Consider the following 18,871-nt stretch of genomic DNA (forward strand, 5'->3'; position numbering starts at 1 on the left):
GTGGAGGAGAGTTTGCTTTCTCTGGAGCTAGATCTCGTTCTTCTTTTTATAAATGTCCCACTTTAATAACAAGTGGCTTCATAAATGTGATATTTTCTGTTCTTACAAAACGGTACTTGTCATCTTCAGATGCAAGACACTTGCAGTTAAGAATGTGAACCATCCACTGTGATCTTTGATGAGTCAGAGTTGAACGGTGTGCCTTGAAGTCATGAATGTAGAAGACTGAGAAATAATTCATGTTTTTTTGTGTGTGTGTGTCCAGGTTATAGCACCATGAGTCCGCAGGAGGACAGCGAGAATCCACCGGGAAACAACGACCCGCTGTCGGCCGGCGTGGACGTCGGCAACCACGATGACGACCTGGACCTGGACACGCCCCCCCAAACGGCTGCGTTGCTCAGCCACAAGTTCCACCCGTACCGACACACGCACTCGCACCACCACCCACTGCACACGCACCACCTGCAGGCGGCGGTCACCGTGCACAGTGTGGACGCAGAGTGCTGATCCCCCGGCCAATGGTGGAACTTTTATTTTTTTACGAGAAAAAAAGAGACTATTTTTAAAAAGAAAAGAACGTTGGGCTTGTTTACACAGTGGGTACTGTTAAGGATGGAGGGGAGGAAGAGAGATTCCACAGCTGGACTTAAACCCACACTTGGAGCTGAGACACTGGGACCTCCGTGTCAGATTGTGTGCGTATTTTTCGCCCACGTTCGCTTTGTGCCAACATCTCAACCTTCAACGAGGAACTGGAAGCCTGAACGCCTGTAACATGGAAGGCCAACATGGATCCGTGGACTTGTGTCCTCTCCAAACTCCATGCATCTGTGAAAATTGCTCCCTGAAGAGTGAAATTATTAACTTTCCAACACTTAACCCTGGATCTAATATGGGATTATATCATGGATTCTACAGTAGCTTTACTCTCCAGATAAACATGCCATTTTTATTTTTATTTTTTGTTGCCTTGACCTAAAGGAGTAGCTGCTGCTCTTAGGTGAAGTGGGAAGAGATTTTTGAACATTTTCACAAAATCTCTGTGAACTCGTAGTCGGCGAACGCTTCACATAAACACAGGAAGAAACACTTAAAAAAAAAAAAGAGGAAAAAGTTATTTTTCTACTATTTATTAAAGGGGTAGACAGATAAGCAAGCAGCTGCCGCAGACACAAGCAAGTCAGTGTCACGAGATATAGACTTCCTGCCAATCAGTGCATCACAGTTGGGGCGGGTCAGTCTCTGTTTTTAACTCCCTTAAGAAGCTGAATGTTCATTGTTATTTAGACACGTTGAGAAACATGGAAGAACTGGATATTGACGATGAATAACGAGTAGCTAATTTTTTTTTTGCTTCCCTTTTTCTTTCCACCTTCTGTACCCATAATGTTTAACTGTGCAGTAAAGCTGATACGAGTTAAAAGCACATCTCAGTGTCTTAGTTTTAGCCTTTACCTCATCCACAGCGTTGGAGTGATGTAGTCTTTGACATGTAGACGTGCACATTTAGTTGGATTTAGTTGTTTTTTTTTAGCAGAAACTGACAGCATTCACTGTGGACATGTCGTCTGTGTCAGGAGACAGAACTTCAGATGCTCGCCGGACTTTTTAAAGCCTCCTCGAGACAAGAGAAGGAAGGGAAGATAGAAACTAACATTCCTGGCTTTAGTCAGCGCTGGGGATTTGGTGTGTGAGGATAATTGGGGGGACGGTTTCAGAGTTTCACTGTCGACCAGCAGCTTTTACCACAAATTGTTTTGTTTTTGCCTCTGCGGCCAAGCTGATGTATGTATCTCGTACGTGTGTGTGTGTGTGTTCACTTCCCATCGATGCCCAAGATGGAGTCGCCTTCTTGTCGAGGAGATTGAAAGAGAGGGAGAAATTGCTGCTGTTATTGTACAGAGGTCACATCCATCTGTTGGCTCCTCTGTGGTTAACCACTCAGAAATGTCTTTTCTATACGTCTCTGCGTTTGTGTGTGTGTGTGTGTGATGGTGAGTGAGTGAGTGAGTGTGTCTTTCTGTCATGCGGTATTGTGTATTTTTTTTCCCCTCAAGATAGTGTTAGAGAAATTATAGGAAATTATTATGAATGAAATATCACTTATTTTTTATTCTGATGAAGTCATTTGTCAATCTACTCTGTCTATGAAGTGTAAATACAGAATCACAAATTGATATTAACGTCCTCTGTACGCGCAGGGGTGGATGTTCGTGAATCGCTCGTGGCGTCTCGCTATACCGTTGACGCTGTGGATGTTTGTTTTTGTTTTTTTTTTCTTGGATTTATTTTTCATTTAGGTCCATATTGGATGGAAGTCAGTACTTGGAGAAAAAAAATAAAGTAAATACACACTTTTTATGTTTTTTATCACGTCTTCTTTTTCACCGTACATCTTTTCACCGAGTCATGGCCAACAACAACAACAACAACAACAACAACAACAACAGCAACAACAACACTGGCTCTGTGGTGGTGAACTGCTGTAAGCTGTGCCGTTGTTCTGTTGCTACACAACACTGTCAAACGCTTTCACAACTCCTTTAGTGTGTTTTCCTTTCTGTTATTGTGAGCTTGTTAAAAGGTTCATCTGAACAAGTGCGACGTCCCTCGACACCACTGATGGAGCAGAGAGATTAAAACACACCACGCGAGTACGACGACATGGTCACATATTCCAGTGTCGCCACTAATTTGTGATTAAGATTATCCTGCTCTCATCGCTTTTTATGGTACATAATCGTGGTGTCTCGTAGCATCTCACTGCATAGTCTCTGCATCTTCTCACGTTGGAGGGAATTTCCCTTTTGTCGTCTAAAAAGGCATTTTATTTTTCTGGAGCGCTCTTGAACAGTATTTACCAGCCATTGTAAACAAGTACGTGTGCGTGTGTGATTGTGTGTGTGTGTGTGTGTGTGTGTGTGTGTGTGTGTAGAGAACACTCTGTATTGCATTAATGTACTGAAGGAATGTGTACATCACCCCCCCTCATGTATCATATAAAGTTATCGAACTGAGATTTATTGCAATGTGAATGTGATAAAGTTGATTTTACACTTAAAAATAGTGTGTCGTGTGTTATTGTTTGTTGACATTTTTAAATATTCAGTGAAGTATACAGTGCTCAACCATCCTTCTGCCGCTTTATCCTCCACATGAGGGTAGGCGGGGTCACACCCTGGACATCTAGAAACAAACAGCCATTCACTCTCACGCCTACAGTCAATTTAGAGTGTCCAATTGACCTAGTCCCCAAATCTGGACTGTGTGAGGAAACCAGACAACCCGATAGAGACCATGCACACTGTGTTTCTTGCTGCAACACCACTACACTAAATGAAAAGCATAAGTAATTATCCAAATCATTTTTTATCTTTGTAGAAGTATGTAGAAGCTCTTTAACCCCCACAATTATATTTTCTAATGCTAAAATATCATTATTATTGTTAGAAAACAGAAAAAGGTTGTAAAGCACATTATTAGCTATTGATTAAGATGTCAAATTAAAGTTATTTACTTGCAATCCTGAACAGAAAAATGAGTTTTAGTGGTTGAATGTTATGTTTTTTTCTTTTCATAGAAGCCCAGAGAATTCAGTTTATGATTTGCCCAATAAATAACAGTCACATTTTTAGTCAGTCAGTCATCGTCTAACAGCTTTATCCTCCACCAGAGGGTCGCGGGGGGTGCTGTGCCAATCTCATCTATATCGGGCGATAGGCGGGGTACACCCTGGACAGTTCGCCAGTCCATCGCAGGGCCACACACAGATAGAGACAAACAACCATTCACTCTCACACTCACTCCTATGGTCAATTTAGAGTGTTCAATTCACCTAATCCCCACATTGCATGTTTTTGGACTGTGGGAGGAAGCCGGAGTACCCGGAGAGAACCCACGCACACACGGGGAGAACATGCAAACTCCATGCAGAAAGGCCCTTGTTCCAACCGGGGCTCGAACCCGGGTCTTCTCGCTGCAAAGCGAAAGTGCTAACCACTACACTGCCGTGTAGCCCCACATTTTTAGTTTTACATTTTTTTTTTTTAAATATTTGTTTTCTCATGTCGGGTTGAGTTAGAACTGCTTTTTTATTTTTATTTTTAGATTTTCAAACAACAGTCAACAGAAAAGACATTTTATAACATGGATGAAAATTAATACTCTGCTTTATTCTGTGCTTTCATTTCAACTTTCAAAACCTGCTTTCTGTGTCTCACTGCCAACAGTGTGGTCAAAGATGTGAGAGCACGTGTGTGTGTGTGCGAGATTAAAGAGTAATTACGAACAGCTGCAGTACTAAATGCACTTTTGCCAATTTTCTCTTGCTTTATGGAGAAACAAATTGTGTTTCTCTGCTGTCGGCTGGGTCGTTTGTTCGCACTTCAGAAAAGAGGTCACGGAAGAGAGCACACATGGAAACCCCTGCACAGAGAGAAATGGCATTTTAGTGTTTGTTGTTTCAATACCTTCGCTGAACTGAGTCATATTACCTGATTCCTCTTCAGCCTCTGTTTTAATTCCCTCTGGTTCTCCCACGGACATTCAGAACGCTCTCTTTTTAGATGGAGCTGGCCTTGTTTGGTTGGGAGTGTTTTTAATGCTACATAGAGCTGTTGCTATTGTTGCCTGTGATCAATCCATCCACATTATGCTTTATTTGTATGGAGAGAAAAAAAACAAAACATGTAAATGTCATGTTTGTTTATTAATTAATCAAGCATATCCCAGCATTTCGTCAGTAAAAGCCTCGTCCTTTGTCTGCCAAGGGAAGAACAAAAATTTATGTGTTGTCCTTTGTGTTCTGGAGGATGAGCGTTAGAAATCCATTTTACCCTCTTCACGCCGCACTTTGAGAAAATGGTGTGAAACGGTGTTTTTCAGCAGACACGATCTGCACCTGGCTCCACCAGGATGTTGTGTGTTCTTGGTCATAGGTGAAGGAAGAATAGTGGTACACGCTGGCCGCCTGGAAGACTTATCAGTTATTTATGAGTCTTTCTGTACACGCAGACTTCCCTGCCAGGGGCTCGGGAACAGGAGCAACATGGTTCTGATGTCTTATAGCAAAAAGGCTGCTTTGGTTTGAGGCGGAAAGTGCAGTATGTCTTTTCACTGGCTTTTCTTCCTTTAAATGGAAGAAAACATCACGTCACCTCCGGGTTAAGGTGCTGAACGGCTTCAGCTCCAGTTTGTTGCTTGACATTTCCCAATCTACCTCATCACCGTGTGTTTAGTGTAGTATCTGACTGAAAACAACAACAGCTACTTTCACCTTGTTATGCATCACAAGAAAAAATGCTGTCAAATGACGGAAATGAGCAAAGATTGGATGATAATATAGTCAACGTATGGTCAAATGTCTTAATGAGTGTTGTTTCTGCATTTCGTGCCGTAAACAATGCTTAATAGGGGTTGCAGCCCCAATAAAGAGAAAAATGTTATGCCGTTTTCCGTTTTCCAGACAGATTTACATTCATTTTACACATTTGCCTCCGACGACTGGACGAGTCTCTTGATTCACTTAAGTGCCGCAACCAGTCGGCAGTTTTCTTTGAAATACACCCAAAACAACTTGTACATGAATATGCTGAATGATGCATTTTTGTTTTTGCTGAGATTTAAGTGTCATCTCTCATGTGGAAACAGCATCTATGCTCTAAGCAGATGTGGTTAGTGAAAAAGGTACGGCCTATATTAAGTGAAGGTCATAGAGTACACCGTTTTGTTTTTTTCTCTCTCTCTCTCCTTGGAGGTGAATAGTTAAAATAGAGAGGGGCTCTCAGTGTACTGAACATCAGCAGGGATGTAGTTCATCACCGTGGAGAGAGAATCTCTGTCTGTTCGCCTTACATCGTACGTGTCCCATAAACCTCATCATTTTGTTCATTCATTCATTCATTCATTCATTCATTCATTCATTCATTCACACCTCCCCGACATCTTTGTCTCGTTTTCCACTGCCGCTGCACCTCGTCCTCCTCTCCGCTCTCTCAAGCTGTCTGCTGCTTCCTGCCAGAGATGCTCTCTGTGAATTAGGGCGCTGAGCTGGGTGTCGAAGCCCCCTCGGGTCATGTCAGTCACTCTCTTTGCTTTTACCAACTAGTACGGCAGACATGCACCAGCAGCATATTTTTGTGCAGTCCACAGTCCCACTTTCCCAAACGCAGCTAAGTCATCTTGAATTTTCACCACTCTAAAATCGCTCTTGACAGAGAAGTGCGGTGTGTGTCCTGTGTGTGTTTTGCTGAAAAGCACAACTCCTCTTGAAATGCTCAGCAAAAGTATGCATTGCTTTATTAGTTGTTTAAAAATCAAAATAAAAAACCTGCTTGGGTTGGGTATTAAGATGCTCATTGTGACTCACTTCCCTGATGCACCGGTGGAGAGGTGTGCTGATGACCACTGTAATTAGGACATGAATTGGACAGGGAACTCTTGTCCCCCTGGTTTCAGGTCAGCCGTTTTTTTTAGTAGGTCACATGTCCCTTCATTTCTTGTACGCTATCGGAGAAAATGAGTCACGCCACTGCACTGTAATCATGTACTGTATGAGAGCATAACATCATGCACATTAATGGAGAGAGAGAGAGGGCGCCCACAGTCCATATTTTATATCCACTGCTGCGTTTCTGACAGGATTGCAGAGTGAGACGCGCTCATGTTCTCACTATCCACTCCCGTGCAGAGTGAACCTCTTCGCCGTGTATAGGGTTCACCCTTTCTCCATCCCTCACCCCTCCTCTCCCGTCCGCACGCCCACTGAGCTCATCCCAGGTGCCGGCTTTGCCCACTCAGCCACTCAGCCCACCTACGCCCTCACACATTTATTCCCGGCGAGCAGTGGTGAACATATTCCCTTGCTTTCTTCTCCTCTTTTCTACCCCCACCCACTCCAAAGAGGGCTGTGAATCAGTGGCTGACATGCTGAAGCACCAGCAGGGCTCTAGTGTTTTCAAAAGAGAGAGACGAGCAGCTTCCCCCCCCCCACCCACCACGGTTTGTGAAGCATAGGTTATTATTATGCGGTTTGATTTGCATGTTGGTGAAAAATGGTGTGGAAGATAAAGATATAGTAAAGGAATCCTTCAGTGTGATACATGCTCGTGTACCAGGGGAGCTGATGGGAACAAATGAATAGTTCTCTCTCATGGAAAAACGTTGTTTAGCACTTAGTGGTGCGATTCAAGAATCAAGTCTCCAAAAATCAGCCCGTGCGAGTGACGGGCCAGATCTTTCTGCCACCACTCAATGATTCATGTTCCCAATCTGTCGGCAGGCACCGACGGCAGTGTGACTCCTCCTCAGTGATTTCCACGTTTGAAAAATGCCTTTGTTGCAGTTGGACACGGTATTTGATGGACACGTGAGATTCAATGTTGGTCAGGAACACCTGAAATATCAAGATGAGGCTCCAAATGTCAATTAGAGCTGCCGCTGATTGCCTCTCTGTGTTCACTGAGTGAAGGAATACTTCACTCTTTGTATTACTAGAATAGAGGCAGTATTATTTTTCAAAAATACTGCCCCTATTCTAGTAATGCAAAGCTAAATGTGAAGTATTCCTTGAGTAGTTTTTGATCCAGAGCAATGCAATGACATCTTCTGATGTGATATCTTGTCTCACCGCACAGTAAAGTCCTTATATGTGATCATGCTTCACACGTTTGTTGGAGAAACAACTGATCTCGTCACGCAATTGTTGAAATATTCCATGTGGACTAATCACAGTTGAATCACATTGCTCTTTTCTTTGGCCTTTGTATTCAAGAAAGGACTGAGCGTGCGCTCCGTTTGTGTATTCGTATAAATGGTCCGTATACGGCAAGGCTGTTTCAGCCGCTTGGCAAGGCAGTATCGTTTTCACCCACTGACAACTGTGATTGTCTGGACTCCAATCTGCCAAGAAACGCTTTCACGCAGATGGTGCGTGTGCGCGCAACAGAGAGAGAATTTCACCGACTCTTACACAAGGCCTCGGCATATTCGTTGCTCTAAATATTTTTCCGAAAAGGCTTGATGCGAGCCCGTCGACATGCTCATGCCTCTGTGAGTGTGAATGCATTGCCGAGGTGTGAGTCTGCAGTGTGCGTCTGTCGGTGTCTAATGCAGCCTGCGGAAGCTACAGAAGCATTGTGAGGACTCGGTGGGGAGCTCGGTTCCCCTTGTGTTTGCCAGGAGCAGCTTTCCACCCACGGTGGGCCGGCAGGCAGAGAGGCAGGCAGGCTCGGCGGGCTGCTAGGCTGGCATTCACAGAAAGACTTGGGTAGAAAGGAGGGGAAGGCACACAGCCATGGTCACACTATACACATGAGGAACAGAAAAGCTCTGGTGGTTCAGAGATACTCTCCAGTAAATGTCTTTTTGTTCTCTCTCTCTCTCGCTCTCTCTTCCTTTGACCAAAGAAGAAATGTGTTAATTGGGCTTTAGAACGAGCATAAGAACTGAATTTCTCTTTTTACCCAAATGTACAATATTGTGTTGAAAGCTTTGTGGGCGGAGTTTCCAGGGCACTGTGTGAGATTGGACACATTTAAATGATTTCTCCTGATATTATTTTATTATTTTATATTATTTTTATTACTCTGAGATTATTTTTTGCACACGGTTGGTGTAGCGGTTAGCGCTCTTGCCTTTGCAGCAAGAAGACCTGGGTTTGTGACCCAGTCTGAACAAGGGCCTTTCTGCATGGAGTTTGCATGTTCTGCACTCTCTGTTTCCTCCCACAGTCCAAAAACATGCAATATGGGAATTAGGTAAATTGGACACTCTAAATTGACCGTGAAAGTGGATGGTTGTTTGTCTTTATGTGTCCCTGTGATGGACTGGCAAAGTGTCCAGGGTCTGCAAGCCTCATGTGGAGGATAAAGCGGTAGAATATGCAGTGGGCCTTTCCGTGTGGAGTTTGCATGTTCTCTCCAGGTATTCCAGCTTCCTCCCACATGTGGGTGTGGATGATCTGTCCAGTGTGTACCCAACCTCCGCTGGGTTTGACTCCAGCTCCACCCTGCAACACTCATGTAGAGGATAAAGTGGTATAAAGATGGATGGATGGACTTTTTTTTGCATTTCTTATCCAGACAACGTCAATGTTGGCCCTGCACACACTGGTGCCCTGAATTAGTCACCTGGTATGTTCTGAAACCTGTCAAACAACCTGTTGGACAGTTATGTGATTAACCCTTAGTGCACCTGGGGCACCCATGGTAATAATACACAACTCCTTATATGGACATCCTGGGGGTGTGTGTTTACAGATTACACATTCAGGCTTTAAAAAATAATTTTTTTCTTATGTTTTCTTATGTGTTGTTATGAGTCAAAGTTATGATTCAATTTAAATTGCATTGGAAGTAGTGATATAAAGTAGCACAATTGTGCATAAGTCACACAATTAGACCGTTTTTCCTTTCTTTTTGTGAAAGTGAAAGTTTCCGGTGTATGAATTAATTTTTATTTATATTTTTACACAGTAATGGATGATTTAAAAGTACAGTAAAGTACAGAAAAACACACTTAAGTAAAAGTAAAATTACAAAGTTTAAAAATGACACACAAAAAAACCTACTCAATTACAGTAACACGAGTAAATGTAAATCATTACTTTCCACCTCTGACTGATGGTCATTTATTCACTGTCCTATTTGTTTCGTTTTCTTTAAGAATATGAACTAATTAAAGATAAATTCATTTAAATTGATTCATTTCCAATCACTGGGGATCCTGTCATTGGCATTGGCTCCGATCATGGCTCCTCCTGTTCATTCAGCTGACAGTTGGGGTCGCCAGGAGTCCGACGTGCAACGACCTCCTGTTTATGAACCATAACGTGAACTGATCCCTACATTTAAAGCACGAGATGCTGCATCTGAGAACATGTTTTATTCGTCGAAACAAGGAAACAAGGAAATGATGATTGCACAAAAAAGTAAATCATGTTTTTCATTAAGTATTATAAAAATAACAGAATGTATCATGAATATTACTCATAAATAAATCACTTAAAGAGGGAACGCATTTATTTAAACTTAGAAATGATTATCCTCTCTCTCTTACTGACACACACCTCCCACCTGCTCTCTCTCTCTCTCTCTCTCTCTCTGACTCTCTGACTCTCTCTCTCACTCTCTCTCTCCTCACACTTTTCCCTCAGACACCCAAGATGGCGGCAGCCTCATCCATCCAGCCGCCGAGCGTCCACTCTTCTTTAGTGCGGGAGGAGAGCGCACTTTCCCCGGAGATGGACAGTCCGGGGAGCCGGCAGCCGGAGGAGGAGGAGGAGGCGGCGGCGGCAGTGGCGGCGGCGGCGGCGGCGGCTCCGGTGCAGCCTCCTGAGCCGGGCGTCAGCCTCCGCGAGCTGCCGGACTTGGAGCCGGAGGAGATCGAGAAGCGTTTGGCCAAAACTCGGCAGGAGCTGAGCAACAGGAGGAAAATCCTCATCAAGAACCTGCCGCCGGACACCACGAACCAGGTACGGGGCAGGAAACCCACAGGGAGAAGAGGGGAAAGTGAGAGAAAAGTGTTTTGTGTTCGTTGGTTTGAAGGTTTCGCGCACATGACGCGCGTGTGGTGTTAGTTTGCAGCGACTGTCGCACTTTGTTGCACCCTTTAATCTGTGACTTTGAACTTAGTTTTCAAAGTGTTTCGCACGCCCTCGTGCTTCATATGACGTGCTTCATCGTTTCAATTTCAATTAATTTCTGAATATAAATGACAAGTCACCTGACCAAACATTTAAACCCGGTGACCTGCTTCTTCACTCTCAGACTGAGTTTCAATTAGATCAACTGTGACTGTTCTAACATCTTCACCATGAAGAAAAACACGTTTGAATGCTTTTGTGTTCCCAAGTGAGTCATTCGTATCAGGAGGATAAAACCCACTGTGGATTCATTCACGTAGACGTATGTGAAGCTGCCATGAAGATTATTATAATTCATCCACATTTTAGTTTCCTGCCAAAATAATCAACAGAATCAGCTCATTTGGCTCAAGTTTTGTCTATGAATTCTTGTAGCAATGAATGAACGATAACATAATAATCAGATTCCTTCACTGGAGGCTTCTTTGTTTGTGTTGTACGTGCAGGAAAAATTCTAGAGCATGTTTCTTGTCAGAGGCGAAAGCGAGTGACTCTGCTGTTTCATGACCCCGTGACCTTTTTAGATTTCTCCCACTGACACTGGTGTCAGCATGCAACTCTTCATGAGGCAGCGTCTCAGAGCTGATGCACTAAGCGTTCTTAGAAAGAGACGGCCTGCCAAAGAAGAAGAAGAAGAAGAAGAAGAAAAAGAAGAAGCTCTCCATCTGGTATTAGTGTGTTTAGTTTAGGGGGAGGAGCGAGGGAATGTGGAAGAGAAGAAGAGAGTGTGTGTGAGAGATGAAACAGAGAGAGAGAGAGAGAGTTGGGTCGGGTGAAGCAACACAAGTGGAATTTCTCTCCATATTTTTCCACATTATTCACGTGTCCGACCGAATGTGATAAGTTTAGAGACAATGTCTGTGTCCATTTAAAGGAGAACGTGCACAGTAGTTACTGTATAGACTGGAGTGATGCTGTTAAAGTGACTTCATATCAGACTGTAGGATAATATCCCCGCGATCTTGCAGCTTTGCAGACAGAGATGAGGCGTCAACGTTTAAAACCACCCTGCACTCTCAGAAAATTCAATAACACAATAACGCTGCGTTATATGGTTACACGCTCTCTGTTTCAGTGTGTGTATAGGAAGATAATACCGTTTAAAGGGGATTTCAAAGCTGCTTCTTCTTCTTCTTCTTCTTGCAGAATAAAGCTTCACAGATGTAGAGATTTGTATTTTTAATTTTAAGTTGGATGAAAATCCACTGAAAATCTGTCTCTGGGCTTTTATTTGGCTTATTTTAACCATAAAAGGACCAGAGAATGTCCTGTCACTATGTGCTTTTACCCATTTTCCAGAATAACTCATATCTGGCAGTTATTTACAGTTTACTGCATGTTAAAATGCTGTTTTAACAATTTAAAATGAAGAAAAACAACATTGAGTTTTTGTCTCAATGTGCAAAAACTATGTACAGGTGTTCTTCCCACTCCCTCCTCTCTGGAGACAAAGACGATTCTTCGACTTCCTGCAATGGCACGAGTGAAATTCCCGTAATAACCACACGTTGGCGTTGACGTGCAACTCGGCTTCCAGAAACTGCTGGAATTTGTCCGATAGCACAACACGTCGAGTAACTACAGCAATGCAAAGTGTGCTTGTGTCGGTGTTAAAGGGTTTTAACTGTAATCAGTGTCATTATTCACATAGCATCTGATAAAACTTCTCTTTTGTGTCTAAAGAGCTCAAACCCAACAGCCATTGTTGCTTCCTCTGAAAACATATTCATTCTGTCAGTTTTTATACTTATAGCACTCTATATATACAAATGTACACGGTGAATCATGATCCTCCTCCTGAAAATCCTTTGAAAAGTCTAGAAGGGTTTGTTTGTTGTTGTTGTGGCGGGACACAATCATGTCTTAGAGCTCTGCAGGCGCTTTCTTTGTTGACCTCACAGGGTTTTTGCTCTGATGTGAACCCTCGCCCAGGAGACCTTTACACACAACGCAGATGGACGTCAATTGGAGCGTTGAAAGAACTTAAACTGTTTTTCAACCTGTCTGATGGACTCTAAATAGACTAGAGTGTGTTTGTGTGTATCTGTGTATCTGTGTGCGCGTGCTTGTGTCTTGGAGACCAAAATCTTGGTCCTAATGAGGCAGAGGCACATTTTTGAGGAACTGGTCCAGTTAGGGCTGAGATTTGACTTGTGGTTATGGTTCAGTGTAGGGACGAGGCTTTGTTTAGTTCTGTCCAAATGAATGGAAGTCAGAGTGAGTCCTTAAAAGGATAGCTGTGCAAACCTGTGTGTGTGTGTGTGTGGTGCACTTTGTCAGATATACGGCTCTGTTGACAGTCCTCATTTCTCAGAGAGCGAGCGAGAGAAACAGGGGAGAGCACGGAAGAGAAAACAGAGGAGCTGGGTGAGAGGAGAGGAAATGAAGGACTGGCAAAAGTACAACGTAAAGGAAAGAGCAGCGAGAGAGAGAGAGAGAGTCATTTTTCTATTTCTCTGATGTTTATGCCAACCCCGCTTAAATATCAGTGCCATTTTATACCATATAACATGAGTCGGATTGACAAATATGCTATTGGTTGATTTCATTCATTCAAAATACACTTCTTTTGCGTCTAAATCCGTTTGAGTCACCTGTTTGTATTGACTTTACTAAAAAATCATAAATAAATAAAATGAAACAATGAAATAAGGCTATGGCCCTTGACATAAATCATAAATAAATAAAACTCGATCACTTTTTGTTTTAGGCTCAAACCCTGGAGCTACAACATTTCAAAAAAGTTCAAAGTTGTGATTTTGAATTGTCAGCGATAAAGTATTGATGGAAGACACGGAGTTGGATCCCAAAAAATCCGAGGATTTTGACCCAACTGTTCACACCAGACTCCATTTGGAATTCCAGAAATGATAAATACTGGAAAAAAAAGAAGAAAATGTTTAAATGAATCCAAGCACGTAGTGTAAATGTTTAGAGTGCATGAGGACGAGGTCGTCCTCCAAGGACTCCCGCTCATTTCTTGAATTATTCAGTTTCATAGAAACAGATCAAACTTGTGTGTGACTTGTATGACTGTGTTTTTGGCCGTGTGTGAGTGTGCAGATGGGTTTGCATATGTACAGGTAAACATTAATGCAGGGTTGCCAGAGCCTTTCTCTCTCCACCCGCCTGCTCATCTCACTTTACATGCTGTGATGTGTGCGCGTTTCACTAGCAGATGTTCATGACGGCTGCCCCTTCCTGACAGTGGGCCGCCTTCATCACCTTCGTCATCTATTTGCGTGTGTGTGTGTGTGTGTGTGTGTCAGAGTTATGCAGATGTGTTTGTTGTGGTTTTATCTCACAGGATTTTTAATGATGCACCTGTCAGACTGACTACTGTTCATTACTAATCAACAGGTTAATACTGTTTTGTGTCATTTAGTCGTGACTTTATTGGTAAAATAATTAAATTGGCTGCAGTTGAATGACCAGCGCACTTGCTCAGGTCCTTAATGATGGTGTACAGGAAGTGGCATTGTGCGCACAGTAGGATAAGACTTTGTACATTACTACCATTGGCCTTCCTGTAAGGGAGAGTGTGGGATAAGGATAATTGGACTCTCTGACCGTAGGTGTGAATGGTTGTTGGTCTCTGTATGTTGGTTCTGCGGTGGACTGGTGACCCTGTCCAGAGTGTACCCTGCCTTTTGGGCTATGTCACCTGGGATTGGCTCCATCTCCCGCTGTGACGCTCATGTGCACGATGAAGCGGTAGAAGATGGATGGATGGATAAGCCCTTAAGGCCCTGGTATACACACGACGCAACGCGACACAAACTGAATTTCCGCCCCACCAGAAGGTGGAGTAGTGAGTCGCGCTCAGCAAGCAGAAAAAACATTTAAACAACAGAAGTGGCCGCCAAGGAAAGTCACCCGAGCCTCGACCTGGTGACCCTCGAACCAGCTGACGCCCCGACTCCCCCTGTCCGACCGGACGTTCAGCTGTGAGCCGCTCGAACCGGACATGTCCGAGGGAGCTGTAGCGTCGTTGTCTTCTTCTTTGGTTATTTGGAATGCGTCGTATTCCCGGGGTCCTGACTTGTTCTGCCACCCGGTGGTGAAGTTGGATACTACAGGACCCAGGACGCGCGAGTATAACAGGGCCTTGACGAGTGAAATGCATTTGCTGAATAGCTACAAGAGGAATGTGGTTGTAAACTTACTGGATAAAAGCTCACTGTGAATAATAATAAGTACTCCAGTGTCTCTGTGTTTCAATGTCACATTTGCTTACATTGCTAGTTAAAGCAATATGAATGTGTCTGCTGTTCATAACTGTTGCTTACTTATAATGTACAGTATGTTGGTGTGAGACAGATCTTGCTGGAACTTGTTTACTACAGTTTTACATCCTCGGTGTCCATTTAGTTGCATCGCAGATTAAAACTCAGTGTGATGCTTTTTTGACCTCAACACAACCTGACTCACAGTGAGCAGCCATCTGCCTTGGCTGGTTTGGATAAAAGGAGGAAATTATTATTGTGTTGCATCACAATTTTCACAGATCAGACATTTGTTTGTTTGAGTTTGAGTTCCACAACATGAAGCTTTTGATTGTTTGGAAGTAAGACATGCACAGAGGACATTAACATGCCCATATCCTGATAGCCTGATAGTGTGTGTGTGTGTGTGTGTGTGTGTGTGTGTGTGTGTGTGTGTGTGTGTGTGTGTGTGTGTGTGTGTGTGTGTGTGTGTGTGTGTGTGTGTGTGTGTGTGTGTGTGTGTGTGAGTGTGTGAGATGCATGGTGCTTTCACTGGCACTGGTTGGTGTGAAAGTACAGATTACTACGGTTGCACTGCTGTGCTTTTTCTGCTCCTATTGCTGATGCTTTTCTGTGCACATCCAACCTGTCAATAAAGTGCAGTAGCAAATTTAGAATAGATGGTCTTAGACACAAGGCTTTCAGCCGCGTTTAGCACTCGGGTTAAATAATTTAGTTTGCAATCAGGAGAGGATTAACTCCATATATTTCCACATGAAATTCAAAGTACTTTATCTTCATTTAAATTGTTATAATTCTTTTTTTGAACAATGTGTTTATTGAGTTTTCTGACAACAAGAAAAAACAAAAAAAACAGACATAATAGAAATTAAATTTAAAAAATTAAAACGTATACACAAACATATATATACACATATACCGACACAAAGAATCTTCTTTTAATTTACTCTAATGAATGACTTGGTGAGGATTTTGCAGGCTGTTCTACAAAGAAAGGTGTAAAACGTAACATTTCTCCATTAAATTATGTAAGAATTTTATGAAGACGTAGCTAGGGTTGAACAACACCTGCTGCAAAACTCAATATATTTTAAAGCTTAAATGTGTGTCAAAATATCATTTTAGATCGATTATTGTCTTCATCTGTACACATCTTATTTTACAGCCTGCAGAGAACATCTTTGTTTCTCACAGATCGGCACAAATATCCCACAGTGAAAATAATGATGTTAAAAATTGTTACCCTTCTCTCTGATGTCGCAAATCGTATCAAGTCATATCGCAATCGCGGTTCCTGTCAAAAATAATCGCAGTTAGATATCTATTCAAAATCGTTCTGCTGCTGCTGCCATCAAGGTGAAATAACAACACCATGTGCGTTTGAAAATAAAATGTCCAGATGGAGTGAAGATACTACGCTCCTGCCTTGAATAGGCTGTGAAAGAGAAGTGAAAGGAAATAGACTCTTGTGTTTATTCATGCTTGTCTGTTTACAATAATGTGTGTGTGTGTGTGTGACTGTTTTCTAAGAGGTGTCCCTGGCAGGCATGTGATACACCAATGATCGGTATCGCTATGTATAGTTAAAGCCGCCTGTCCTTCTCACCCACCTATTCGCTCGGTGTCTCTGCTAAATGAATTGCAGCTGTTAATAGACGTTTGTTTGTAAGCAAGAGTAAACAAAAAGTTCCACGGATTGTTTATGTTATATAGGAGTGATATAAGGGTGTTTCAGCTTGGAAATGGGTGCATTGCAATGATAATGAGGTGTTGATTTCTTGACACAGCTAGATGTTCCGTTTGTATGTATCATTATCATATTAATATGTATCATATATTGTAAAACTTTGTTAAAACACTGCAGTAGGTTACATGGCTCAAAAGCCTCACTGGAATGAAAGTTGCAGCCTTATAAATGTAATAAATATGAGTGGAAATGATAGGGGTGGGAATCACAGACGATACGATACATGGTCGGCGATACCAATAATACCACGATACAACGATTCTTTGATATTCAGTATATTGCAAGATACAGTGCATCATGCTATCTGTACAAATGAAGCAAAAAACATCCGGGAAAAGTTAAAAGTGCAGGATTTCTCTATTTATTCACAACATCGAGAACCATAAGTGCATTTACCGGGTAAAGAACTATACTAACTTCTGCAGACATCCCAAACCGTGTTACCGCCTTATTACTGTGAGATATTAGAAACACGTGGATTCCCAATCAGCCACGATCCAGATCCAGCTCGTAATCGTGAAATCCGACCCATCAGTGGAGGCCTACAGCGCTCGAATTTCAGTGCAGTTCCGGGAAGGCAAAAAGTACGTTCGTAGAGTCATAGAATATCTCAAGTAGATGAAATCACTCAGGTGTGTTGGAGCAGGGAAACTAAAAGAATGCAGGACAGGAGTCTCTTGAGGACCAGGATTGGGAAACACTGTTCTCAAATGTTCTACAGTATAATGTTCCTTTCACTTTATTTATGTTTTTCTTGTATATTCTTATACTATCTCCTTCTGCACTTGGATCCACCTCTGCACTCTCTCCCTCACCTTTCCAAGACTGCTTCTACGTACAGTAGCTTATTCTTCTTTTGTAAGTCGCTTTGGATCAAAGAGGCCGCTAAATGCTTACATTTAATGTACATATGCACCTTTTGGAAACTCCTAGATAATATATGTGGTTAGTGTAATTATAATAATGATTTTAAACCATTGCAGTGTGGAGTGTGGGCAGTGCGGTCTGTTTTTCTGGCAGATCGGTGTTATCCTTTCTTTTCTCCCTCCCTCTCTTTTTCTAGCATATATCACTCTATCAGTAGGTCAAGGACACAGTTGCTGCCAGTAAGGAGGCCATGCAGAGTGTCAAAGAGAACCCCCCCCCCCACTTCTACACTTTTACACCGTGAAGTGGCCACATGCACATAAACGTGTGCACACATGCATTCAGGCACGCAAGTCCTGACGACAGAACACCATTATATTTTTCCTTTCAGTGTGTGTGTGTAATGCATGAAGGGTAAATACACAACGCTCTCTTTTTATCTGGAGAGAGAGAAAATATTCACTTGCCTTTCCACCTTACATCTATGTTCATTTCCTTCTATGTTTACTATGATTCCCTGTAAAAGCATTTTGAGTAATTAAAAAAAAAAAGGAAGCTGTTTGCTGTCTTGTCATTGTACAGAAGTTATAATAATAATAATCTAAACACTTAACAGCTAAATAATCCCTTGTTTATGTGAATATATTGTCCTTGGAAGATCCAGGATGTTTTTTTTTAACGACACTTAAGCAAGTTGTATATTCAGTGAAGGTCATGTGTTTGAAGCTGTCTCTGAAAGCATTTTACCAGATGGCTTTCTTGAAAACAGAGTAGTGTTGTTCCTATTTTTACAAGCTATGATATATAGCCTCTAACCTTTAATTGCATGGATTTATGTTACAAAAATATGGAAGTACACGTATCAAGTTTATGTCTCAATTCATATGTTTGATGGGTCATTGTTTTAATTTGCTAAGGGAACGTCTTATGTTAATGTTAAGGCCTTTAGCAGATTATAAAGAAAACATGAGATTTACAGAGAGAGGAAAGGGAAGAAGATGGAGACCAAGAGCATTAAAAACAAAAAAATCAATAACATTAACCCTTAGTATTCACAGATGTGTGCCGCAGGTGCATCCATGGTACCTTGAAGTGAGAATAATACACAACTCCTTATATAGACATCCTGGGGGTGTGTGTTTATATATGTGTCACATATTCGTCTTATCATATGTTGTTGAGTGTAAGTCATCATTCATTTTATACTGCATTTTTAGTTGTGGTATAAAGTAGCAAGTAATTGTGCAGAAGTCACCAAATAGACTGTTTATCTTTTCTTTTTGTTCATAAAAACAAGCAAAAATGAACTTTGAACTGTGTCGTAGTTCCAAATTTCACAAATTCAACCTGATTTAAAATATTTTGAGTACTTTTTGCTCTGGTGTG

The 18,871-nt window shown here is 42.2% G+C and overlaps 2 protein-coding genes across 2 annotated transcripts in view; both read left to right on the forward strand.

Annotated features, from left to right (window-relative positions):
• The window catches only part of cachd1 (cache domain containing 1), a 72,943-nt gene extending 71,215 nt beyond the window's left edge, over nt 1–1,728 (forward strand). Inside the window, exon 27 of the mRNA XM_044044179.1 lies at nt 266–1,728. Coding sequence (XP_043900114.1) covers nt 266–510 — 245 coding nt within the window. The 3' untranslated portion in view covers nt 511–1,728. The remainder of the gene's footprint in view (nt 1–265) is intronic.
• Nucleotides 1,729–10,139: 8,411 nt separating this feature from the next.
• raver2 (ribonucleoprotein, PTB-binding 2) overlaps nt 10,140–18,871 on the forward strand; it is a 59,849-nt gene continuing 51,117 nt past the window's right edge. The window contains exon 1 of the mRNA XM_044044480.1: nt 10,140–10,474. Within this exon, the coding sequence (XP_043900415.1) occupies nt 10,166–10,474 (309 nt within the window). The 5' untranslated portion in view covers nt 10,140–10,165. The remainder of the gene's footprint in view (nt 10,475–18,871) is intronic.

The sequence above is a fragment of the Solea senegalensis genome, linkage group LG14 (genome assembly GCF_019176455.1).
Source record: "Solea senegalensis isolate Sse05_10M linkage group LG14, IFAPA_SoseM_1, whole genome shotgun sequence".
NCBI classification, from domain to species: Eukaryota; Metazoa; Chordata; class Actinopteri; order Pleuronectiformes; family Soleidae; genus Solea; species Solea senegalensis.